General features: G+C 45.7%; 1 protein-coding gene across 2 annotated transcripts in view; it reads right to left on the reverse strand.

Annotated features, from left to right (window-relative positions):
* Positions 1–264: 264 nt before the first annotated feature.
* LOC139411428 (myotubularin-related protein 13-like) overlaps positions 265–27,036 on the reverse strand; it is a 160,275-nt gene continuing 133,503 nt past the window's right edge. Inside the window, exons 22-42 of one of the 2 annotated variants that reach the window (XM_071157775.1) lie at positions 26,539–26,734; positions 26,213–26,340; positions 24,761–24,936; positions 23,281–23,414; positions 22,843–23,044; positions 22,472–22,668; positions 16,861–17,001; positions 15,819–15,902; positions 14,991–15,065; positions 10,903–11,081; positions 9,943–10,119; positions 9,432–9,533; positions 5,770–5,955; positions 4,656–4,782; positions 4,215–4,345; positions 2,983–3,207; positions 2,792–2,899; positions 2,386–2,576; positions 2,141–2,228; positions 1,921–2,052; positions 1,195–1,764 (exon numbers count right to left, since the gene is read on the reverse strand). In XM_071157775.1, the coding sequence (XP_071013876.1) occupies positions 1,666–1,764; positions 1,921–2,052; positions 2,141–2,228; positions 2,386–2,576; positions 2,792–2,899; positions 2,983–3,207; positions 4,215–4,345; positions 4,656–4,782; positions 5,770–5,955; positions 9,432–9,533; positions 9,943–10,119; positions 10,903–11,081; positions 14,991–15,065; positions 15,819–15,902; positions 16,861–17,001; positions 22,472–22,668; positions 22,843–23,044; positions 23,281–23,414; positions 24,761–24,936; positions 26,213–26,340; positions 26,539–26,734 (3,078 nt within the window). In that variant the 3' untranslated portion in view covers positions 1,195–1,665. Of the gene's footprint in view, positions 1,765–1,920; positions 2,053–2,140; positions 2,229–2,385; positions 2,577–2,791; positions 2,900–2,982; positions 3,208–4,214; positions 4,346–4,655; positions 4,783–5,769; positions 5,956–9,431; positions 9,534–9,942; positions 10,120–10,902; positions 11,082–14,990; positions 15,066–15,818; positions 15,903–16,860; positions 17,002–22,471; positions 22,669–22,842; positions 23,045–23,280; positions 23,415–24,760; positions 24,937–26,212; positions 26,341–26,538; positions 26,735–27,036 lie in introns of both variants that reach the window. The other variant, XM_071157776.1, reaches the window with a different exon arrangement.

Raw genomic sequence — 27,036 nt, forward strand, 5'->3', positions numbered from 1 at the left:
TAGGTTCACGTTTGTTCCCTATATCTTGTAACCTATTATCTGCAAATAAATGAGGTATTTTGCAACCTACAATAGGAGACCTATGGCGCCAGAGTATGCTCTCATCCCTTTTAGATGTAGGTGGCATCTAAAGGGCTATTATTGTAAGATTGGGAAAAAAAGCACTCGTCAGTAGCCACATAATTCATCATTAGTAAATTATCTTAATCTCAAATATATGCAGCTGTCATATGTACTGTAAAATAATCACACTAATCATCTGGCTAGTTCAAGTACTCTTGATTTATTTTCAAAAAAAACATTAGTATCAACAAAACATGGTACAAAAGATACAGACAACACCCAACCAATGGTTCAACAGTGACAGGAGAGGTGGATCTTCTCAAATAGCTTCTGAAATGACTGATGCTCTTTTTTATCTCAAACTGGAAGATGCAGACAAACAGATGAAACAAACCACACTGACGGATTTATTTAAAAGCCCTTAAGACAGTCTTTCTGGATATTCTGAGAAATATCGTCAACTCCTTCATCGAACACACAATGGCTCATAGTCAGTCTCATCAAAGACAGGAAACAAGGTTACTATACTTGTACATACAAGACAATACATACCAACATGCAGAATTGTAAAGTTGGTCTTATTACAGTTAAGATTAGAAAAGCATACACATGTTATATATAAAAAATAGGAAATATCACATGAGTATTTACATAAAACATTAAGATACCACACTTTAACAACATGAGTTACTCTTTTAATAAAAAAAATAATTTACATTACAAGAACAAACAAACGTATCCATGAGTCAAAACATTCATAGTGTATGTTTAAAAATAGAGGACATCACTTGCTTAAATATAAAATGTCAGGAACATGTTTGGAACTTTAGTGTTTTTTTCTCTTCCAATTTGTATAATAAGGAAAAGGTCCTTATGTACAGCATCATAAAGTAATGGCTTTTCCCCGGCTGTTCGCTTCAGTAAGAAAATCTATCATTCTATATGGAGTGCATATTATAGAACTAAGTGCAAACAAATGGCCTTGTCATATTGTGCATTTTCAAAACCTCTGAGTTTTCGGTGGTTTAGACCTTTCATCAAGCAGCAATACCTTTTCCTCATTGTAAAATATCTGAAATAAATTCTCGTGTATGCTTTATATATATATATATATATATATATATATATATATATATATATATATTGAACCCACAGTTTAAAATGGCCAGTGCTATTGCTTTTATCTATTTACAACTGAAATGGCATAAACTATACTTAGTAGTGCTCAGGCATCCGTTTTTTCCATTTACTTTTCACTATAAGTGTTGATCCCTGTAGCAGTAACAAGGAACAGTACAGAGAGAGCTGATGGCAGAGACAAGAGCACATTAATCAACTTATACCAAAGCTGTCAGACAGACAGACAGACAACTGCCTGAAGTCCTGCAAGGCAGCAGGATGGATGGATGGATATCATAGCCTCCACTAACAGGCACTTAGATCACTGTGGTCCTCATGGTAAAACCACTACCATGGTGACGGAGCTGAATATGCACTGTATATATGTGCCCACAGTCTCTGCGCTCAGCCACCTTGCTGCACCTAGTACTAATGCTGTGACCTGACCACACCCGACCACGCCCTGGCTGGAGAGTTCAGAGGTTAAGCGTCGGAGATGCAGCTCTGGATCTTGTCCATCCACTGATGGGCGCTCTGGGCATCCGAGGCGCAGAAGTTGTACACTCGCTTGGTGGTCTTCAGCTGCAATGACAACACCCAACCAATGGTTCAACAGTGACAGGAGAGGTGGATGTGACATACAGAGCCTGATACTGCCATGGCTGGAGTGTATTCTACCACAGAACACAGAAAAGATCACAAGCAGACAGAGGAATGGAGAACCAGAGAGACACTCACGTCGAAGAAGGCCTTCTCACTGATGTGTTTAGGAGCTCCTATGGTGGGGGTGGCGATCAGAGCTGACTCCACCTCCGCCAGGTCAATGTGGCCCCGGCAGTTAGTGTCCTCCCCCGTGTCGTAGTACCTCAGCTGGGACATCACACACACATATAACACCACTGGCATAGGAATGGAGACTACCTGGAACAGACTGGTAGCAACATGTTGTAATACTCACTTGGTGTTTTGTAATGTCCAAAACAAACCAGCGAGGTTTCCATCCTTTCAGCAGTGCTCCTCGTTTGTAAAGAATCCCCTCAAACGATCTGAAAAAAACACCATTAAGATGAATTTAAAACATCTGCTTGGTAGAGAGATTCTGTCTGTGTGTCAACGCTTTACAGAAGAGTTGGGTGAGGAAACAGGACTAATTGGAAGTCCTGGTCCCTGTTTGCCATCTCAGTGCTGGGAGTGGAGACCCACCTGTTTTCCTCGTTCTTGGGGGTGAACTGGTTGTAGAGTGTGGCGGCCCGGCGGTTGACCCCGTTAGTGGCAGTGGGGCTGGTGTCCTCCCCCAAGCCACTGTCAGGCAGGTGCAGCATGGAACGTCTCTGGAACGCCTGCAGACTGGACGTGGGGATCAGCCCCGAGGTGGACGCAGACTGCCTTCGGAGCTGTAAAACAGACAGGACGGATGGAATAAGAAAAGCCTTGACACCTCAGTCAAAACATCCTCCCGATGTTCTGTGTCACAGATTGACGAGTCAAACAATGCTGTCTAGCTGAACCGTCCAGTAAATGAGCGGAATTCAGGGTAAGTGAGGTTTATGGGAAACAGGAGTAGGGGGCAGAGGAGAAAACATGGGAAAGTGTGTTGTGTTTGTCTTACATTTCCCTCCTGTTTGAGGTCCTCCTGGATACTGACTCGGACCCTCTCCAGAGTGGCCTGCCACCTCTCTGGTGCTTGGCTCATCTCCCCCTCCAGCCGCTCTATGTCCTGCAACAACAGGGCTCTCATCAGTGTCAGGCACATAGTCAGGCATGGATAACATCATCCCAACTCAGACTTTTAGAACTCACAGCCAGGAGCTTGGTGATGGCGTCAGGCTGGGCGCGCCCCACACTGCTGTAGCAGGGCCACACGATCCTCCTCTTGCTGGTGGCGATGGTGTCCGTCTCATCCATGCTCTCCGACCTGACAGCCAGCATCCTCCAGTCATAGGACGGGCCTGTGCACAGAGTCTCCCCTGTGAAGAAGTCCCACATCCTCAAAGCAGGGATGCTGATAGAGGGCTTGAGCACCGGCTAAATAACATATGAAACAAAGAAATAACTTATGATAATCTGATATGTTGACACTGATAATACGTGAGACAAACATCTATTTTGGCTTGTTTGAAATCAAGTCTGTAGAGTAGAGTTCTCTCCCCAATGATGTGAATCTGTCCAATCTCTCAGTGAGCCCACCACTGTATATAGCCAGTGGGAAAGAATGTGGCCCACCGGACCTAACACTTCCCTGAGCACTTAATCACGTCGGGGCCCGGGGTGCACAAACATGCAGGCTGTTTTCCTCCACCTCCTGCTGATTTATACGCCCCTGGAATAATGGGTACAGCCGCCGTGATCGCTGGCCAGCGGGAAGAGGATTTGCGGTTCCCATGAACACAACTAACCCATTGGGATGGACTTTGAAGTTGAAGAACAGACATATGCCAAGACAGAGTTAAACAGCAACATCAGAAAGTCCCTGTCAGGGAGTTGGAAGAGGCTAAGCGAGACGCTTCCTTTACGACCACAGATATTAAATGATCCCGAACACTGATAAGAAACTGCTAACAGAGTTCAGCTGGGCTCTCCTGGGCCTGTGACTCACGGTCTTCACCAACATCAACAGTCTGCTACAGAACATTCAGCAGGACTGGGAGAGGAACACAAGAAGGTCACCACAATAAGGCATCATCTGGTGCAAGATAGTGGCAGACTGGCCATCCAGCATTGTGGATGTCATCTGGGAGACAACTGAAGTTTTAGGAGCTGGACTGGCTGCTCTGGAAAGTGTGAAGATCCCTGTATCTCTAGATACCTGTATCGCCAGATCCCTGTCCTCCCGAGGACGTTCAGAACAGGAGAACTTGGGTGTGCGTAAGTGTGAGTCAGTGGGTGAACTAGAGAAAAGGCCATTGGGGATCTGGCTGACATACACAAACAGAATGAAGTACCAACGCTATGTATCAGAGATGGCAGCAAAGTGCTTGGGGAGTTGCAACACACAAAACACACAAACAAAGACGCAACAGACAAGCAGTCACCTCAGCTTCTGTGGGACTGTACAGGTAGTTGAAGAACAGTGGACTCCTCCGGTGCATTCTGCTGATACACTCCCAGATACAGACCCCCCTCCTGGCCTGCTTGTCTCCCGGCTTGTCCTCGAACAATGTGCCTTTTGAAGAGTGAGACAAAGATGAGGTTGTTCAACAGGCCGAGACACACTACCACTATCAGCTGACAAATCCCTGATCTAAGATAAGAGATAGGATCTAGGTAATTTAGAAGTGCTTCACTGCAACATGTCAGTATCCTGAAATACCTGACCCAATTACACTATCATTACACACTATCATTACACACCATCATTTCAACACTCTGCCTGTTGAAGCCGGCAAATCTGCCAAAGACTTTAAATACACGTACAGATCTTAATGGCCTTACTGTTAAATCATCCCTTTACACTGTATTTGTACTATACCGACCATGCTCCAGGCGTTCGTAGTCGGAGTCCAGGAGGAAGTTCTTGAAGCGGTTGGAGATGTAGTGGTATGCCAGGAACTTCAGATAGTGCTGATTAAACTCAAACTCCAAAGGGCACTGGTCCTGGATCTGCAATGAGAGGAGATGGCGAGAGAGAGAGAGGAAGTTGACACATTGTGATGGCTGGATCACGTCCCTGTGTTATGACTACAGATGGGTCCATTATGACTACATACGCTCCCGATTACCGGCAGAATAAAATGGAGACCAGGGAGCAAAGGCCAGTGACTGACATCATTCTCAGACAAAAGCAGGGCCGAGCTAGAAGGCAGCGTCCCCGTCCAGCAATGTGCAGCAGCGGCCAAGCAAGAGGACCTTGCCGCTCTTTTGCATGTTTTGGGCCATCTGGGCGTACTGGCGAAAACAACAGCTGTTTCTGAGATGAGGAACTTCTATTTTCAGAAACTCATCAAATTCCCTCTCCCCCTGTTTATCGCACTTCGGCCCCAGAGAACCTCTGTCAGGCCTCCTTGGCAGACGCCCCTCCAGTTTCAAAAGACAAACTCAGAAACTATGTGTTGATGTAAGTGTATGGGAGTTGGCCTGCCGGACCCGTGGGGAGACAGAAAACACAACGTTCTCTATAGTTAGCATTTGAGCATGTAAAACTCAATCCACTTCAGCTGCACCCTCCACATCATCCTCACAACCCCCCCCCCCCCCGCCTTCCGAGGAGAGAGACTTTTAATCCCCACAACTGCAATTTTCCCACTCAGTGCTCTAAACACTGAGGAAATGCATAGGGGATGGTGAAACACACTAGCACGGAAAGCACAGCGCTGACCGTGGGGTTCACAGACCATCTGGGCAACAGCACTGCAGCTGAAACTCCCCAGCGTACAACTCTGTCTAAATTACTTATCCGATTGGGAGGGATTGCAGAGTACAAAAACTCAACTGAGTCCATAGATAATGACAGCTGAGTCTCTCTCCTCCTCTTCGATGAAGGAATGTGATGAGCTCATAGAGGAGGTAGAGTGAGAGGGAGGAGAGGTGTGTGGATGGGGGGGTTAATGAAAGAGGTGTGGGCCTCGGAGGTGGGTGTGCAAGGCTTGCCTGGTGCACGCAATCCAGGAACTGCAGAAAGATGGGCGTGAAACCACTGCCTTGGCTGCTGGGGGTCAGGTTGGAGCGCTGGCTGAACTTGTGGCCGAAGGACAGCCACTCCTTCTCCAGCAGCACCTGGAAGCCTTCCAGGGTCCGGTAGAACGGGTCACTCAGCAGCTGGACCAGGGACACCACCTGGAGGGAGAGAAAGAGAGAGAACATCGGCAAGAGACACCGAGAGAGAGAGAGAGAGAGAGAGAGAGAGAGAGAGAAAGAGATACAGGGGGAGTTAGAGGGTGGGAAAAAAAAACAAAGTCCTTTAAAACTGAAGACTGACTAAGCTGCCAACTGTCGATGGCATGACATGGACTTCAGAGTTCTGTGACAGAGGGGTAGGTGACCAGCAAAGGGCTCTATTGACCATGTTTTCCAAACCAGTTACCTCTGTTCTTTCTGTTCTGTTACACTACCTTTCCTGTCTGTGGTTTGAATCCTCTCTCTCTATATGCAGTGGGACGGTTAGGGCTGATTTCTGTAAGAGCGTGTCGTCTGACTGTACACATGCTGCCGGCACTTGGCCTGGATCCCTTGCTGTTCCAGCTAACCGATGAGCCTTGACGCATGTGGAATGAATGAGGGAAACAGATTGCACTCCCTCTCTAGTGCACCATTGTACCCTCCAAAAAAACAGTGGGCTTTCTGAAAAGGTATCTTCATCACAGCCCTGCGGTCCTCCCCAGTACAGACCTGAGCTCCTAAATGACCATAGCACCATCATTGAATAGGGGGCTATTAGAAAGGAAAGAGGGGAGAGCGAGAAACACAGAGATCTGCGACACCTCTGCTGGGTGTCTATGAGTTGGTCAGGAGACTGAAGAGCCAAGGCATATGGAGCCCATTTCCTGGAACAAGGCTGATCAGGCCCCACCATGATGAGCAAGATGCTCTGGGCATGACACGGGCCAGGCACGGGAAGCCGAGGCTGCGCCTGTGCTTTTACACGGCAGCCCTGGGCTTTACGGGCCCAGTAAACACATTTGGAGGCCACGCGCACACACACACACAATGCCATCCCCAATAACACACACTTACTTAGCAAGACAGCATGGAAAATATGAGCTCACAGTGCAAAAATGTGACAAAACGCTGAGCAAATAGGAAAAAAAATTGATGAGGATAAAAACAAGCACTTTCACGATTGAAATCCGTATATAATGACATAGGGCCCTACAGCCTCAGCATCGTTTCACCACATTTCAGCATGGTGTACTAATCAGGTGGTCTGGTAGTGTAGTGCCAGAACAACTTTGGAAATAAGTCGTTGAAACTAAAGGCGTAGCTTTGTATTTGACCTGATAATATGATGACCTATTTCCTTATCTGTAAGTGTAGAACAGGGTTGTCAAACTCATTTTGCCATGGGGGCCAGATTCAGTCTTCAACGAGGTCCGGAGGGAAAATGTATTATCTTTCTTCAAAATTGGCCTCTATCCATAATTAAAAAAAAAAATCTATGCTTCCTGACTGTCTAGCTTTCATTTAGTTGATTATTAGCGAATTATCACTGCTACACAGTTTCAATTTCGTTTTAGCCATTTCAAGTATATCGAGGTTGCCCCCCCCCCCCCAAAACGATATAAATTTAGCAAAAAAGGAACAGCCCTTTTTCAGGACCCTGTCTTTCAAAGATAATGAGTACAAATCCAAATAACTTCACAGGTCTTCATTTGTAAAGGGTTTCAACACGGTTTCCCATGTTTGTTCAATGAACCATAAACAATTAATGAACATGCCCCTGTGGAATGGTCGTTAAGACACTAACAGCTTACAGACGGTAGGCAATTATGGTCACAGTTATGAAAACTTAGGACACTAAAGAGGCCTTTCTATTGACTCTGGAAAAACACCAACACATCTGCGTGAACGGGCCTTAGGCATGCTGCAAGGAGGCATGAGGACTGCAGATGTGGCCAGGGCAATAAATTGCAATGTCCGTACTGTGAGACACCTAAGACAGCGCTACAGGGAGACAGGACGGACAGCGGATCGTCCTCGCAGTGGCAGACCACGTGTAACAACACCTGCACAGGATCGGTACATCCGAACATCACACCTGCTGGACAGGTGCAGGATGGCAACAACTGCCCGAGTTACACCAGGAACTCTCAATCCCTCCATCAGAGCTCGGCTGAGAGTGGCTGGACTGAGGGATTGTAGACCTGTTGTAAGGCAGGTCCTCACTAGACCTCACCGGCAACAACGTCGCCTATGGGCACAAACCCACTGTCGTTGGACCAGACAGGACTGGCAAAAAGTTATCTTCTCTGACGAGTCGCGGTTTTGTCTCACCATGGGTGATGGTCGGATTCGTGTTTATCGTCAAAGGAACGAGCGTTACACCGAGGTCTGTACTCTGGAGCGGGATCGATTTGGAGGTGGAGGGTCTGTCATGGTCTGGGGCGGTGTGTCACAGCATCATCGGACTGAGTTTGTTGTCATTGCAGGCAATCTCAACGCTGTGCGTTACAGGGAAGACATCCTCCTCCCTCATGTGGTACCCTTCCTGCAGGCTCCTGACATGATCCTCCAGCATGACAATGCCACCAGCCATACTGCTCGTTCTGTGCGTGACTTCTAGCAAGACAGGAATGTCAGTGTTCTGCCATGGCCAGCGAAGAGCCCGGATCTCAATCTCCTTGAGCACGTCTGGGACCTGTTGGATTAGAGGGTGTGGGCTAGGGCCATTCCCCCCCCGGAAATGCCCAGGAACTTGTAGGTGCCTTGGTGGAAGAGTGGGGTAACTCTGGTGCAGTCCATGAGGAGGAGATGCACTGCAGTGCTTAATGCAGCTGGTGGCCACACCAGATACTGACTGTTACTTTATTCAATTTCTGTTAGTCACATGTCTGTGGAACTTGTTCAGTTCATGTCTCAGTTGTTGAATCTTTACACGTTAAGTTGGCTGAAAATAAACGCAGTTGACAGTGAGAGGACATTTCTTTTTTTGCTGAGTTTATACACACACACACACACACACACACACACACACACACACACACACACACACACACACACACACACAAAACACACAACTGTTTTAATTAGATTTTTTACTCAAACCATCCGCTGGATGATTGGACCTCAGCCCGTAGGTTTGACACCCCTGGTGTAGAAGTTTCACTTGTCAGTTTCAGCCGAGGTCTCTCTTTTCCTTTTCTTCCCCCTCTCTCTCCTACCCTCCTACATCCCCAGTCCCCCTCCCACATCCCCAGTCCCCCTCACTCCTACCCTCCTACATCCCCAGTCCCCCTCACTCCTACCCTCCTACATCCCCAGTCCCCCTCTCACTCCTACATCCCCAGTCCCCCTCTCACTCCTACATCCCCAGTCCCCCTCTCACTCCTACATCCCCAGTCCCCCTCTCACTCCTACACCCCCAGTCCCCCTCTCACTCCTACACCCCCAGTCCCCCTCTCACTCCTACACCCCCAGTCCCCCTCTCTCTCCTACCCACCCTTCTACCTCCCCAGTCCCCCTCTCTCCCCAACCCACCATCCTACATCCCCAGTCCCCCTCTCTCTCCAACCCACCATCCTACATCCCCAGTCCCCCTCTTCCACTACTCCTGCTGGGGGGGGGAAACGGTGTGTGTGTGCGTGCGTGAGGCTCACCTGTGTGGTGATGTCCCAGCCATCCTCCAGACTCAGCAGGACGGACGAGCCACTGTCCAGCAGCTCCACCAAAATCAGGGCCAACTGCAGAAGCTTGTGAAGCTGCAGGGAACACACACACACACACACACACAGTCAGTTCATGCCGTTAAGCTGTTCCTGTGAAGACTGTGTGGAACAGGGCTTCTCCTAGAAAATATTGTTCTGTGGTTTATGACACATTTAATGCAGGGCCATAGGCTGTGAGGGTCACTATGATAACAATTTGGTAGTTCTCCATGTCTGTTTGTATCGTTATCATTTCCCTTGGGAAATAAGCTTAAAGGATGAGGAGGGAATATAGGATGAGGTCAGAGTCACACAGGAAGATCATAGAGATCACGCCGCTGGCTCGTTCTCACAGATCTCTCACTGAGGGTGAGTGAGTTGTTGTGGAAACCACAGGAGGGTGTGTATGTATGTGTATTGGTGAGTGTGTGTTGGTGTATTTGTGTATGTGATGGGAGCTCACTTGGAGGATCCACTCAGAGTCCTCCAGGGCTTTGAGGAAGGAGTCCTGTGCGTCTGAAGACGTAGCGCTCGGAGCACAGGCCCTCAGCAGCTTCTTAAAGGCACCTTTGATCTGGCGCGTGTCAGCAAAGTCCACAGGCACCAGTTCACAGTTCAGAGTAGAGTCCAGTTTGAAGCCCTGACAAAATAAGAGAAATGTCATTGAAAATTAACAGTCCCCAAGAGTCAACTATCACAGGTAGACACAGACATTAAAATAACACTCTGAAAGACCGATTAAAAGACACCTGAAACTGACTGACAAAAATAAACAAATGTTTAAAGCAGAAGACAAAGATAAGGAACATATTAAATACTTGGGACGTACTGTATGAGGTAAAAATAGGGCTTCTGTTATGAAATGAAATAGAAGTTTCATTTAAGAGAAGACTGTCTCTGTCAATGTGGCCACTGGCCAATCACAGCCACCCGCACAGCTGGCGACTCCACCACGCTCACATTTATTTATAACCTCTTCTAGCCAAGGAAAAGAATATCAATTTCACATTCAACACACAGACACATTGCTCCACTCGAACAAGTCACTGAAACGAGCAAAACGTTCCAACAACAGTCCAAAAGTAATATTATCAGAGATGTGGGACTATATTAATAATAAATCATCATTTTGATTAATTGCAATCAAGAGTCCCCTTATCAGTTTGGAAATGTAGTCTGCTGGAACAAAAGTGGTTACACATTCTAGACTGGAGTGACCCGATTCCCCATCCACAGGATCCTGTAAAAATGTACCAGCCCTCCCATTGACAAATACTCCATAACTCTGTGGCACAGTCTATCTAGACCCCTACTGAGAATTTTAACTTAAGGTCCCAATAACAACAAAGCTTTACATTGAACACACACACACTCTCTATGGACTCATCATCCCCTAAAAGTTTGGACCCAGCTCTCATCTTACCCTGAGGTGGGACTTCTCTCCAAAAATGTAGAGGGCAGCCTGCTGTTTGAGGAGCTGGGCATGCAGGCTCTCGCTGCCTGCAGGGGGCGCCAAATCCTTTCCTGCCAGCCTGGCACCAACATCGGCTGCAGAAGGGTGCTGGCTGAAGCGGCTGCTGGAACGCAGGCTGGCCCAGACACCTGCAACAACACAGACCCAGAGAGAGAGAGACAGAGACAGACAGAGACAGACAGAGACAGAGAGAGACAGAGAGAGACAGAGAGAGACAGAGACAGAGAGAGAGAGAGAGAGAGAGAGAGAGAGAGAGAGAGAGAGAGAGAGAGAGAGAGAGGGAGAGGTACAGTTAGAGTTGGCACCGCAGGCCTGTAGAGGGCTGAAACGCACAGGCGCTAACTAGCCTGGTTCAATACTCATGCGCTCCTCTGTCGTTATGTTTGACATGACAATGTATGACCACAGAGAGGGGTTGGTTAAGCACAAACAGCCGAGACCACCATACCGGGGAAACAGATAACGGAATGATAATGACAGAATGGCACATAATGACATAAAGACTATAGCACATTGATAAATTGAAGAATATAATTTGGACTCTAAATCTACAGGCACAGATGTATTAATTCACTAATCCAAGGGGAAGAAACTGAAGGATGTTCATTTCTCTTTGACAAACTACGACCACCAAGATAACTACAATACAGATCTCTATATCATAGAACCTTTTGTGATAAACCATACTTCCTCCACTTTGCTTATGCTGTTGTTACTGCCCTCGGGGGCCCTGTCTGAGCCAGGCTGTAGGTATATAAGGAAAAGGACACCACATTTAGTGTTTAAGCAGCTTTGACATTGAGTACATCGTCCAATTAAACTGCAGGATATCAATTACAACAATTTAGAGTGAACTCTAAACTAATCAAACCATCAACCAATGTTAGGTACCTAACATTCTAAATCCAATCTGGCCTTAAGACGGCTAGACACACATTGAACACAATGCAGAGGTTAAGCCACAGCGGCCTCATTCCCGAGCTGCCTGTCATGACTGAGCTGAGCCCATAGTACCTCCCATTGGGCCAAGACTGCTGACTGACCACATCCACAACTGCTGAGACATCACATTCAAATCAAATGTACTTATATAGCCCTTCGTACATCAGCTGATATCTCAAAGTGCTGTACAGAAACCCAGCCTAAAACCCCAAACAGCAAGCAATGCAGGTGTAGAAGCACGGTGGCTAGGAAAAACTCCCTAGAAAGGCCAAAACCTAGGAAGAAACCTAGAGAGGAACCAGGCTATGTGGGGTGGCCAGTCCTCTTCTGGCTGTGCCGGGTGGAGATTATAACAGAACATGGCCAAGATGTTCAAATGTTCATAAATGACCAGCATGGTCGAATAATAATAAGGCAGAACAGTTGGACCACATTTACCCTGAAGTGGACCACAGTCAGATTATTTTCCAGCAGAGAAGAACCACAGCCTTGCCCAAGTGTATCAAAAGAGGAAGTGATGGGTGATACTATGAATCTCCACAGAGATACTCTCTATTACTCAAAAGAGAGATGAGCACACCAGACACAGGATACGTTTTTAACTGGTACAGGAGGCATGAGCGTGGGTTACATACAGTGGTTGCTCCACTAAAAGGTTTGTGATTATGTTGCGGTACTTAAGAGGTAATTTGTGGTTTAGTACGGCTTCAGACCAGGGCAAGGGGGAGTTAGGAGAGCACTGATTATGTTTTTGGGTCCTACTGTGTCTCTAACTGACAATGAAAGGGTGACAAATAGAAACTAATAATTGTGCACGACTTCAGAATTACTTACTAAAACTTGTCACACTAAGGTTTTTATTATTTTATTAGGATTATTTTGCTCTTACTGTAGTACTGTAGCTCACTCCCGACCGGTCACATTGTACAGTGCCTGAGTGGCGCAACGGTCTAAGACACTGCATAGCAGTGCAAGCTGTGTTGCTACAGATGCTGATTCAATACCTGTGCCGGCCTCGACTGGGAGACCCATGAGAGACCCATGACTGTAGGTTTTTGGTTTCTCTCTCTAAAAACAGAAATAATTCTAAATAACAAACTGTCTTTATTTACAAATTAGTAACAATGTCTCACCCCATGTTCAAGAATGACCTTTTTCCTCACTCATTTTGTTATTTTAAACTGAAATCTAAAAAAATAAAAAAAATTAAACAAAGATTATTATTGTTATTAATTTAGAATTCTAAAAAAGCCCCATGGATATTCTCACAGATATTATTAACCATGTTATTAGCATGACAATATATATTGGTCAATGGGGTTGCCTTGTAGTTCTCCAGCTGTATCCACTGAAAGCACGCGGGATGGGCCGCAGAGCTGCACACAGAAGATAGACCTAGCTCATGGGGAAGGGAGGAGGAAGGGGGAGGGTGGACCCCCACCCTGCCACACTGGGTAGCACTAATAATCGTTACGGATCCATAAGGAATTAAGATGGGAATAAATATCACTGAATTACAGAAATATTGGAACAAAGTTATCTAATGAAGGTAACAAATTGTTGCTTACTGGTAAATACTCTTAAAACACACAGTGTCACGTTGTACAGCGCCATTATGGCTATTAGCAGGTAGCTGGACAATAGACTTGCCTAGGAGGGTACGGGGAGGATTCCATTGTCAAATGTATTTCTAAGTTAGGTTGGCTGTATCAAAACCGGCAGTGATTGGTTGCAATTTCATTTTAATCCACCAGAAAAGGCAAAACATAACACCACAAAAAGTATTATGTATTGGGAGTCCCATAGGGCGCCACACAACTGGCCCAGCGTTTCTCTCCCTCTAAAAACAGAAATAAATGTTTTGGCCTTTACAAATATTATTTAAGCCTTTATTCAATCACCCACTTTCGTGTTTTTGAAAACGAAATAACATTATATATTATCAAGTTGATGGCACAGTCATATAGGGGCGCCTACATATAGTTCAGTGACTCACTCATTCATGGCTTTGGATCAAAATAAATAAGTACCAACATTCTTTCTGATATTTATTTATTAAAAACTGTTTTGGTTATCCTGACCTGGACACCATGTACAGTATTATAATAGCCCACTATGGGCTATTAGCAGGGCAATATACCTTTACCAACACCTCTCTGTATTTTGATACTTTGTGGATGGGGCTTCCTCAGTGGCGCAGCTGCCTAAGTCACTGCACTGGTATCTGCTACAGATACTGTGCCGGCCGCCACCGGGAGACCCATGAAGCGGCTTTTGGTTTTAATTTAAAATCCTCCAATCCTCTACATGTAATTATTGGAGGAGAGTCACATCATATTTTTCAATATACTGTAGGCCTACCATAGGCGACATGAGTCTCACTAGTGTTGAGTAATGTGATGTTAAAAGGGATGTAGGGCTTATTTATTTATAGAGCATATTGAAGTTAGAAGCAATAGGATTTCAAGCAATAGCCTCCAACTATTTTAGCATCGTTTTGCGCTGCTCTGAGACAAGCATGATAAATCAATGAGATTTTTATTTTCACAGAATCTCTGTTTGGGAATTGGTTAGACTACAATTAGAAATGTTATGTTCTTAGTGTAACCTTTATTTAACTAGGCAAGTCAGTTAAGAACAAATTCTTATTTAAAAAGATAGCCTACTCCTTCCTCCCTGTCGTGGAAATTGAACCCCAGTCTCCCGCGTATCCGCACGACACGGGGATTCTTTAGCTAAATAGCCAAGTACTGTAGCCTACTCCCGACCATCACGTTGTACAGCGCCATATTTTCTGTTCCATCCTAAAGGAAACCCAGGTTTTAAATGATCTAGTACAGCCACTATTGAAGGCTATCAAATGCTTCTCAAAGCATCTGATGGTCAAACTAGCATTAATGGTACCAGTGGTTGGCACTTAAATAACGTGCCATCAAATTCTGCGGCACCACGGAACCTGTGCTGCAGTACGCTGCAACTTTTAAAGGACGAACTACTGTAGGATCAATGACCAGGAAATAAAACGAAGATGTTAATAAAAAGGGGTGGAGTAAGAGGGGGGAGAGATCTGAATAGAGTGGACATTTTCACTATACCTTGATTTTGGATGATCCCCTTAGTGGCAGGTTTTTGGTTTGAGTGAGTGAATAGCTTATCCCTGTACCCAAGCACTGGCAGGTAATGGGTACGGGGTGACGAGGAAAAGGGCACAGAAAGATCACAACATCAGATGGACATAACATACCAGCACACACTCAATCCCCCAACCGTAGGGGCAACATAGCGTGGCACGCAGTCATAAGGTCACCTGGGTGGTTACAACAAGGGGCCAGGACATGGGGAGCTAGGCTCCAAACTTAAGAGACCAACAGGGTTGGATGGTAGAAAGATATGAATACCAAAGTAAATATTAATTTGCAATTCAGTCTTGAGATGAACAGAATAAGGGTTGACGTGCATGACATAGTAGACCATGGTGTTGTGTTGAAACAAAGACGATGATCAAAAGGCCTCAGAAGCCCCATGTTATTTGAAATCTTTGAAGATTATTTAGAAGACAAATCAAAATCCACTTAATGCTGCTGGCAATTACCGTGAAAGTCATCTTTGGATGTAGCAATCTTGTGTTTGAATATTACAGGAACAGTGGCAACTAACCTAACAATACACTTGTGCACTTCAACTTCCAGAGAAGATAAACCATTACGCAGACAGCTGCATGCCAATAACAGACATCTTATAATTTCCAGAAAATCTAGGACACATCTTCACTGGACATACCAGACTACTAGGTCACATTTATCTGGCATGGTACAATTAGGTAACAAAGCTGAGTCATAGACCAAAAGAGGCCCAGTATGTTTCCAGGACTGCATTGTGATATATTGGACTTTGAGGAAGTGACACGTGGGTACAGCACTCACCTCCTCTGGCAAAGCTGTTGGAGAAGGGCATGTCCAAATGGACGGGGGCCATCTTTGGTATTCTAGACGTCCTCCTTTCACTGCCTGAAGAGGACACACAGACATGAAATGGGGATAACACCACCATTCAGCTGTAACCAGGACAAACACAGTCACACAGACCCAGAGAGGACAGGGAATGAAAACCATGCCTGGATGACTAACCATCTATATTTGTCAGACACAGGATCTGAGAACATAACTACCCCACAGTGCGTCTCAGATAAGTCACAAAATGGACACAGACCTGGGAGATTAGGACACATTTTTAAATGATAACACAAGGAGGGATTACTTAAGGGTTAAATTAGGTGAGCGAACAGAGAGTTGCATTACCTACATTTAGGGGGAAAAACACTGATTGCTGTGTTTCAAATTAGGCCTAAGCCTTGGGCTCACACCCGACAATCGTGTCCCATTTATTAAGTTCCAATTAGCTTATCTGAACATAATCAGAAAGTCTGAAGCTATCAAGCCTTGCGAATCCTATTTCTCCCTTTAAGACTATTTGATCCCTGCAGACGTAGATCTTAAAGCTGGATGCAATTGACATTGATTCAAGGTGCGTTTTGATCCAGTTCCAAGAGACTAAATATCTATTGTGGTTACATGAGAAACAGAATCCCGCTGACTTTGCGTAGGGTATGTGCTGGTCACACAGCTCTCTGGACTGGCACTTGGCGGTGGGGTGAAGTCTGGGAAGATGGATGGAGGGTGACCCCTGGGTGTCCTGTTCCTCTTACATAACCACAACATTGTGCCACAGTTCCTTCCAAACACAACGGACACAACATAAATAGCAGGCAGTGGCCCAGAGGAAACCTTACTAAGATAATCAGCAGAATAACACTGAAGGAACGAGGACAAACACACGAAAACAATAGTGACAGAGTGGGAAGAACACCACCAGTCTAGAGCAGAGCCCAGAGCAGAGCCCAGAGCAGAGCCCAGAGCAGAGCCCAGAGCAGAGCCCAGAGCAGAGCCCAGAGCAGAGCAGGGGTACCTGGTGAGAGGCCGATGAGAGAGCGGTTGGACAGACTGTTACTGCCGTTCAGTTTGAAGTAGACGGGGATGGAGTTGAGGATGGCCTGAAGATACTTCTCCTGCTCCAGACTACTGGACAACTCAGAAGAGTTGGCAGGGGCTAGAGGGAGAGGACACCAGTCATTAGACATACAGTATTCAACATCAATGGCCTAAATGTTATAACATGACTGTCTAATGCAATTCCTTTAAATTCCGTATGGTGTACGTAAGTCAAATCAAATCAAATCACGTAAGTAATGTACAGTACCAGTCAAAAGTTTGGAAACACCTACTCATTCAAGGGTTTTAGATTTTTCTACATTGTAGAATAATAGTGAAGACATCAAACTATGAAATAACACATACGGCATCATGTAGCAACCAATAAAGTGTTAAACAAATATTTTACTAGTCACATGCGCCGAATACAACGGTGTAGATCTTACAATGAAATGCTTACATACGAGCCCCTAACCAACAGCGCAATTTAAAAAAATACGGATAAGAATAAGAAATAAAAGGAACAAGTAATTAAAGAGCAGCAGTAAAAAAATATATATATACAGGGGGGTGCCGGTACAGAGTCAATGTGCGGGGGCACCGTTTAGTTGGTAGTGTGTACATGTAGGTAGAGTTAATTAAAGTGACTGTGCATAGATGACAACAGAGAGTGGCAGAGGTGTGGAGAGGAGAGGCAATGCAAATAGTCTGGGTAGCCATTTGACTAGCTGTTCAAGAGTCTTATGGCTTGGGGGTAGACGCTGTTTAGAAGCCTCTTGGACCGAGACTTGGCGCTCCGGGTACCGCTTGACGTGCGGTAGAGGAGTGAACATTCTATGACTAGGGTGGCTGGAATCTTTGACAATTTTTAGGGCCTTCCTGTGACACCGCCTGGTATAGAGGTCCTGGATGGCAAGAAGCTTAACCCACAGCGATGTACTGGGCCGTTCGTACTACCCTCAAGTGCCTTGCGGTCGGAGGCCGAGAAGTTGCCATACGAGGCAGTGATGCAACCAGTAAGGATGCTCTAGATAGTGCAGCTGTAGAATCTTTTGAGGATCTGAGGACCCATGACAAATCTTTTCAGTCTCCTGAGGGAGAATAGGTTTTCTCGTGCCCGCGTCATGATGTGCTTGGACCATGTTAGTTTGTTGGTGATGTGGACACCAAGGAACTTGAAGCTCTCAACCTGCTCCACTGCAGCCTGGTGGATGAGAATGGGGGCGTGCTTGGTCCTCCTTTTAATGTAGTCCACAACCATCTCCTTTGTCTTGATCACGTTGAGGGAGAGGTTGCTGTCCTGGCACCACACGGCCAGGTCTCTGACCTCCTCCCTATAGGCTGTCTCGTTCTTGTCGGTGATCACAGTTGTGTCATTGGAAAATTGAATGATGGTGTTGGAGTCGTGCCTGGCCGTGCAGTCATGAGTGAACATGGAGTACGAGAGGGGGCTGAGCATGCACCCCTGAGGGGCCCCTGTGTTGAGGATCAGCGTGGCGGATGTGTTGTTACCCACTCTTAACACCTGGGGGCGGTCCGTCAGGAAGTCCAGGATCCAGTTGCAGAGGGAGGTGTTTAGTCCCAGGGTACTTAGCGTATTGATGAGCTTTGAGGGCACTATGGTGTTGAACGCAGAGCTGAAGTCAATGAACAGCATTCTCACATAGGTGTTCCTTTTGTCCAGGCGGGAAATAGTGGAGTGCAATAGAGACTGCATCATCTGTGGATCTGTTGGGACGGTATGTAAATTGGAGCGGGTCTAGGGTTTCTGGGCTGATGGTGTTGATGTGAGCCATGACTAGCCTTTCAAAGCACTTCATGGCTACAGACGTGAGAGCTACGGGTTGGTAGTCATTTAGGCAGGTTACCTTAGTGTTCTTGGGCACAGGCACTATGGTGGTCTGCTTAAAACATGTTGGCATTACAGACTTGGTCAGGGAGAGGTTGACAATGTCAATGAAGACACTTGCTAGTTGGTCAGAGCATGCTCGCAGTACACGTCCTGGTAATCCGTCTGGTCCTGCAGCCTTGTGAATGTTGACTTGTCTAAAAGGTCATACACACATTGGCTGCGGAGAGCCTGATCACACAATCGTCCGGAACAGCTGCTACTCTCATGCATGTTTCAGTGTTATTTGCCTCGAAGCGAGCATATTAGTAGTTTCGCTCGTCTAGTAGACTCGTGTCACTGGGCAGCTCTCGGCTGTGCTTCCTTTTGTATTCTGTAATGGTTTGCAGGCCCTGCCACATCCGACGAGCGTCAGAGCCGGTGTAGTACGACTCAATCTTAGTCCTGTATTGACGCTTTGCCTGTTTGATGGTTCGTCAGAGGGCATAGCGGGATATCTTATAAGCTTCAGGGTTAGAGTCCCGCTCCTTGAAAGCAGCAGCTCTAGCCTTTAGCTCAGTGCGGATGTTGCCTGTAATCAATGGCTTCTGGTTGGGGTGTGTATGTACGGTCACTGTGGGGACGACGTCATCGATGCACTTATTGATGTAGCTAATGACCGATGTGGTGTACTCCTCAATGCCATTGGAGGAATCCTGGAACATATTCCAGTCTGTCCTAGCTAAACAGTCCAGTAGCTTAGCAGCTGCTTCACCTGACCTCTTTTTTATTGATCTCGTCACTGGTGCTTCCTGCTTTAATTCTTGCTTGTAATCAGGAATCAGGAGGATGGATTATGGTCAGATTTGCCAAATGGAGGGTGAGTGAGAGCTTTGTATGCGTCTCTGTGTATGGAGTACAGGTGGTCCAGAATTATTTTCTCTCTGGTTGCACATTTAACATGCTGATAGAAATTTGGTAAAACTGATTTAAGTTTCCCTGCATTAAAGTCTACCAGGAGCGCCGCCTCTGGGTGAGCATTTTCTTGTTTGCTTATGGCGGAATACAGCTCATTCAATGCTATCTTAGTGCCAGCCTCTGACTGTGGTGGTATATAAACAGCTACAAAGAATACAGATGAAAACTCTCGGTAGGTAGTGTGGTCTACAGCTTATCATGAGAAACTAACTCAGGTGAGCAATAGCTCAGACTTCCTTAGATATCGTGCACCAGCTGTTGTTTACAAACATACATAGACCGCCGCTCCTCGTCTTACCAGACGCCGCTGTTCTATCCTGCCGGTACATCGTATAACCAGCCAGCAGTATGTTGATGTTGTCATTGTTCAGCAACGACTCCGTAAAACATAAGATGGTACAGTTTTTAATGTCCCGTTGGTAGTTTAATCTTAAGCGTAACTCTTCAATTTTATTATCCAAAGATTGCACATTAGCTAGCAGAATTGAGGGAAGTGGGGGTTTATTCGATCACCTTCAACTTCTCAGCAGGCAGCACGCTCTCTTGGCTCTCTTATTTTCTGTCATAAGAGACAAAGCGGCAACATTATGTACAAAAAGAGTAAAAAAATAAGTTACAAACAATGCAGATAAACAAAAAAACACAATCGGTTGGTGGAAAGTAAAACGTCTGCCTTCTGCTCCGGCGCCATTTTATATAACCAGCTTCATGAGGAATGCTTTTCCAACAGTCTTGAAGGAGTTCCCACATATGCTGAGCACTTGTTAGCTGCTTTTCCTTCACTCTGCGGCCCAACTCATCCCAAACCATCTCAATTGGGTCGAGGTCGGGTGATTGTGGAGGCCATGTCATCCGATGCATCACTCTCCTTCTTGGTCAAATAGCCCTTACACAGAATGGAGGTCTGTTGGGTTATTGTCCTGTTGAAAAAAAATGACAGCCCCACTAAGCGCAAACCAGATGGGATGGCGTATCGCTGCAGAATGCTGTGGTAGCCATGCTAAATTCTAAATAATCACCCACAGTGTCACGAGCAAAGCACCCCCACACCATCACACCACCTCCTCCATGCTTCACGGTGGGAACCACACATCTGTTCACCTACTCTGCGTCTCACAAAGACTTGGCGGTTGGAATAAAAAATCTCAAATTTGGACCTTCCACCAGTCTAATGTCCAATGCTCATGTTTCTTCTTATGGGTGTCCTTAACCTCTTTGATCTCTAGGGGCGCTATTTCATTTTTGGATAAAAAACGTTCCCGTTTTAAGCGCGATATTTTGTCACGAAAAGATGCTCGACTATGCATATTCTTGACAGTTTTTGAAAGAAAACACTCTGAAGTTTCAGAATCTGCAAAGATATTGTCTGTAAGTGCCCCAGAACTCATTCTACAGGCGAAACCAAGATGATGCATCAACCAGGAAATGAGCAGAATTTCTGAAGCTCTGTTTTCCATTGTCTCCTTATATGGCTGTGATTGCGCAAGGAATGAGCCTACACTTTCTGTCGTTCCCCCAAAGTGTTAGCAGCATTGTGACGTATTTGTAGGCATATCATTGGAAGATTGACCATAAGAGACTACATTTTCCAAGTGTCCGCCTGGTGTCCCTGCGTCGAAATTGGAGCGTAAAGCCAGGTGCAATTATTTTTCCATTTGAGAGCAAGGAGAAACCAGGCTTCCACGAAGGATATATCATTGAAGAGATATGTGGAAAAACACCTTGAGGATTGATTCTAAACCACGTTTGCCATGTTTCAGTCAATATTATGGAGTTAATTTGGAAAAAAGTTCGCGTTTTGAGGGCTGAATTTTCGTTTTTTTTTATTTTTTTTTATTTTTTTTTTTTGGTAGCCAAATGTGATGTACAAAACGGAGCTATTTCTAATACACAAAGAATCTTTTTGGAAAAACGGAGCATCTGCTATCTAACTGAGAGTCTCCTCATTGAAAACATCAGAAGTTCTTCAAAGGTAAGTTATTTTATTTGAAGGCTTTACTTGTTTTTGTGATAGTTGCCTGCTAAATGCTAACGCTAATGCTAACGCTAATGCTAACGCTAAATGCTACGCTAGCTAGCTACTGTTACACAAATGATTGTTTTCCTATGGTTGAAAAGCATATTTTGAAAATCTGAGATGACAGTGTTGTTAACAAAAGGCTAAGCTTGAGAGCTAGCATATTTATTTCATTTCATTTGCGATTTTCATGAATAGTTAACGTTGCGTTATGGTAATGAGCTTAGGTCTATAAATAGAATCCCGGATCCGGGTTTGGTCGTCGCAACAGGTTAAAAGTTGTTGAAATGTTCCGCATTGACTGACCTTCATGTCTTAAAGTAATGATGGACTGTCGTTTCTCTTTGCTTATTTGAGCTGTTCTTGCCATAATATGGACTTAGGGCTATCTTCTGAATATCACCCCTAACTTGTCACAACACATCTGATTGGCTCAAACATATTAAGGAAAGAAATTCCACAAATTAATTTTTAACAAGGCTCACCTGTTAATTGAAATGTATTCCAGGTGACTACGTCATGAAGCTGGTTTAGACAATGCCAAGAGTGTGCAAAGCTGTCATCAATGCAAAGGGTGGCTACTTTGAAGAATCTCAAATATATTTGGATACTTTTTTGGTTACTACATGATTCCATATGTGTCATTTAACAGACTTGATGTCTTCACTATAATTCTACAATGTAGAAAATAGTAAAATAAAGAAAAACCCTGAAATTAGTATGTGTTCAAACTTTTGACTGGTACTGTATGTGTGTGTACCGTACCTGTTGAAGATTGGTTCTGGGACTTAAAGAGTCCCACCACACTTTTGCCATGGAAGCCTCCGGATCGTAGCAGCACAGCTTTGGTGCGGGGGTGTTTCCAACACACCACTGGCAGGCGGTTATGTCTGTAACAACGGGCCACCTTCTGCAGGCTGCTGTCCTGCACTGACTGGGGAACCACCAGGAGCCCTGGGTAACTGTGGGTTACACACACCATCAGCCCATTCAGCATGGAGACCACTACTGGGACACCTATGATGGCAGTTTGATCTGATACAACCAATAAATTAACATTGAATACACCTCTTCTACATTGCTCAGAGCGCCAACGTCTTATCTGACATGACGAAGTGTATGTGCGTTGTGTGTACCTGCGGCAGAGGGAGTAGAGTCTGTTGACTGCAGTGACTCTGAACTGCTCTCCTGTCTTAGAGCGGGAGGAGCTGGCCGTGACGGTGCCCAGGCCCAGCCGCTGGTAGTCACGGAAACACGCACGCTCCACCAGCTGCTCCATGGTGGATTTCTCTGATGCCCTCAACGTGCTACTGGGGGGTGGCTCACCCTCATCCGACACTGGAAGAGACACACAGAGCCCCCCACACACACAGAGAGAGAGAGAGAGAGAGAGAGAGAGAGAGAGAGAGAGAGAGAGAGAGAGAGAGAGAGAGAGAGAGAGAGAGAGAGAGAGAGAGAGAGAGAGAGAGAGAGAGAGAGAGAGAGACAAGGTCAGGTGACCGTTCAGGAAACACCAGCTTGTCAAAACTCCCCCTCTTCTTCCTTATAGGAGTTTAACATCAGTCTGCTCCTACCTGAGATGTCATCATCCTCGTGCCAGGTCATCCGACTCCCTCGGTCGTTCTTTTTCAGCGTGGTCTGACTCTGACGGCCCATGGTGATCATCCCAGCTCTCTTGGCTCCTTTCACAATGGTCTTGGACAGCGTCCTGTGAGGAGGAGGAAAAAGAGGAGACCATAACATAATTTATCATGTCTGATTCCAGCGTCAGATAAGGAAGATTCCTCAACACAGTCTGTTGTGGGAGGTATTACAGGAACCTTTCAAACACATAATGGGATTTGCCATCCAAAACAACTCTTGGTGTTAGGGGGCAGTATTTTCATTTTTGGAAAAAAAAACTTTCCCGTTTTAAACGGGATATTTTGTCAGGAAAAGATGCTAGAATATGCATATAATTGACACCGTTGGATAGAAAACACTCTAACGTTTCCAAAACTGTAAAGATATTGTCTGTGAGTATAACAGAACTGATGTTGCAGGCGAAAGCCTGAGAAAAATCCAATCCGGAAGTGCCCCAGGTTTTGAAAGCGCTGCGTTCCAATGAGTCCCTATTCAGCTGTGAATGTACCATCAACGAGCTTAGGCTTTCTACGTATTCCCCAAGGTGTCTACAGCATTGTGACATAGTTTTAAGCATCTCTGTTGAAGAATAGCCGTAGGCAGCCACATTGCGTAAGTGGTCACATGGTGGCTCCGAGAGAGATTCTCGCGTAAAATACAGAGGTAGCCATTACTCCAATCGGTCAGAGTGAAAAACGAATTGTCCCGACTGATATATTATCGAATAAATATTAGAAAAACACCTTGAGGATGGATTCTAAACAACGTTTGCCATGTTTCTGTCGATATTATGGAGCTAATTTGGAATATTTTTCGGAGTTGTGGTGACCGCAATTTCCGGGCGATTTCTCAGCCAAACGTGAAGAACAAACTGAGCTATTTCGCCTACAAAAATAATATGTTGGGAAAAAATTAACTTTGGCTGTCTACCTGGGAGTCTCGTGAGTGAAAACACCCGAAGTTCATCAAAGGTAAACGATTCAATTTGATTGCTTTTCTGATTTCCGTGACAAGTTTGCCTGCTGCTAGCAAGGCATAATGCTATGCTAGTCTATGATAAACTTACACAAATGCTTGTCTAGCGTTGGCTGTAAAGCATCTTTTGAAAATCTGAGATGACAGGGTGATTAACAAAAGGCTAAGCTGTGTTACAATATATTTCACTTGTGATTTTCATGAATAGGAATATTTATGTCCGTTGCGTTATGCTAATTAGTGTCAGATGATGATAACGGTCCCGTTCACGGGCTGGGCGTCACTACAGGTTAACAGAACATTGACGAGTTGACTGGAGTGCGTCACTGTGCGCCACTCAGACAGAGGTGGGACTGACCTGAAACCCGTGTTCCTCTCCTTCTGTTTGGGAAATATGAGTTGGGGAGCGGTCTGGCCTGCGTCACTGTGCACCACTCAGACAGAGGTGGGACTGACCTGAAACCTGTGTTCCTCTCCTTCTGTTTGGGAAGGATGAGTTGGGGAGCGGTCTGGCCTGCGGCGAAGGCAAATGTGCTGAAGATGGACTGAGGGTAGCGGATCCTCTGGACATGTTTCCTGAAGACCTCCACCATCTCTGAGCTCACCTCCTCGTCAAACGCCACCTTGATCAACTGGAGGGGACACAGGACGCATCAGGGAACCTGTGAGCTCATTGCCTCCAGATTAAACATATGGTCTTCCATGGAATGGCTGGAAAATAATAATGCATTCATAAATCAAAATGTCTCGGCAGATATGCACATCTGTGAAGCCCCAAAAATATGACATATTTCTATTCGCATGTTGTTGTTTTTTTCCTCGCAGGGAAGCAAATACTACTAATTGCAAATCGGAAACAGAATGTACGGAATGTTCACATATTTCACACAGACTGTCTTTCCAGAGTGAGGTCCGCTTCTCACTGACCGCCCTGACCCAGTAGTCCCTCCTCTCCCCATCCATCCCTCCCCCACCAGTTCCTGCCTGCTTTCCTGTGGATCCCCAGCAGCCTGCAGCTCTCAATAAAGGCTTGATAATGCACCCCAGACTTAGACACAGCCCTCTGGCCAGGCTTAGTAACACACACTCACACACTCTTGCTCGCTAACACGCACACACAGGCCCAGCCAGGCCAAGTGACCCCCTCCCCACATAAAGGCCTGTTTTATTGTCCGTGTTACTAAAAAGATAGGAATGAACCATAAAAACTTTACAGCACTACATGAATTGTGAAAGACCAAAAACATGTGCACGGTTGCCTTTTTTCCCTTCAAATCAAACTCAACATAGGTTACTCATATAACTTCCAAGAAATGTATTGATATCAGGCTGGATATAGGGCAGAGTCTGTAGCATTTGCATTCCTTTAATCTCTCCAAATGTCACAACTGATCAGTAATTCTGGCTTCTCTGTGAATCTGTTGTACATGTTCAGGCAATCTTACACATGGTTTGGGGCAAAAGGAGAGAACACTCACATACTTGCACAAACTATGTTAACATCTATTTAGCATCTAAGAAATGGGACTGTGTGTACTTAATGAGAGACGAGGGAACAGTAAACATTTAGTCGCCTGAATGCTGCAGCGCCATGTGTGACCAACACATTTCAGCTAATTACTACAGTTCCCGCCTTGGGCTAATCAGTGTACTTTTGTAAATGCCGGATCTCTATGGCTAGACGCTTCATTCACCAAAGTTATGTCAAAATCGGCCCAGTGCTGTTTGAGATATCGCGTGTGACTAACGTACGAACAAACGGAGACAGATTCACAGATCCACGAACAGAGACAGATCCCTCCACTATGAAGTCAATAATGGAAAAGCCCAAAGCATCATAATCACCTCTTTAATAATATATCTTCATCATCATCCACATCAACAGGAGTAGCTGTGTATGTGGATTACCTGGAAGGATGCCGAGCGGAGCTGCAGTCCCTCCTGCATGTTTTGCTGCAGTTGGTTCTGGACGCTGATCTTCTTCTCTTTGGTCAAGGTGGACACTGGGAAGCTCCTGATCACTGCCTGCTCCCCCACTACTCAGACACACAGGACACCTCAACATACCCTTCTATGCTATTGTCTCTCATCCACACAACACATTCAAAACAGGTTTAATCTCAAATGATACCCTTTATAGTGCACAACATTGGGAAACCCAAACTGCACTATCAGCTTCTTATGGGTAATCTCAAGAGGGACAGATATAATTAGATGCTAGCTGGATGATTTACCTAGTGGGTCGTGTGGGGAGCCCTTGAAGATGATGCGATAGGTGGTGAGGAAGAGGGCTCCCTCTGCTGGCAGGATGTGCGGTCCCCCGAGCATCCCCCCCGTTGCCTCCTCTCTGCCATCAGGGTCCAGGACCACTCTAAGACCCTCCGACACAAACTCTTCACCAGGGAGCAGAGCTGGGCGCAGGATCTTAGGCTGGGTGGGGCAGAGGATGCACATGTCAAACACACTCCACCAGAACACTGCATATACAGATACCTGCACACACACCATGTACTTAAGCATGTCAACTAGGGCTGACCCCATTTAGTCGACTGGTTGATTCTCTGATCGATAGGCTGTTGGTCGACGAGATTTCTTCAGTCGAGCAGTTGCAATTTTCTTTTATTTTCTTCATGGTGCAACAAGACACCTGTCGGATTCACGCCTGTCTCAGTGGACTAATTCATTGCAGAGACCACGGGGATGGCACCGTCTAAGACGTGATACTGAAATTG

The sequence above is a fragment of the Oncorhynchus clarkii genome, chromosome 6 (genome assembly GCF_045791955.1).
Source record: "Oncorhynchus clarkii lewisi isolate Uvic-CL-2024 chromosome 6, UVic_Ocla_1.0, whole genome shotgun sequence".
NCBI classification, from domain to species: Eukaryota; Metazoa; Chordata; class Actinopteri; order Salmoniformes; family Salmonidae; genus Oncorhynchus; species Oncorhynchus clarkii.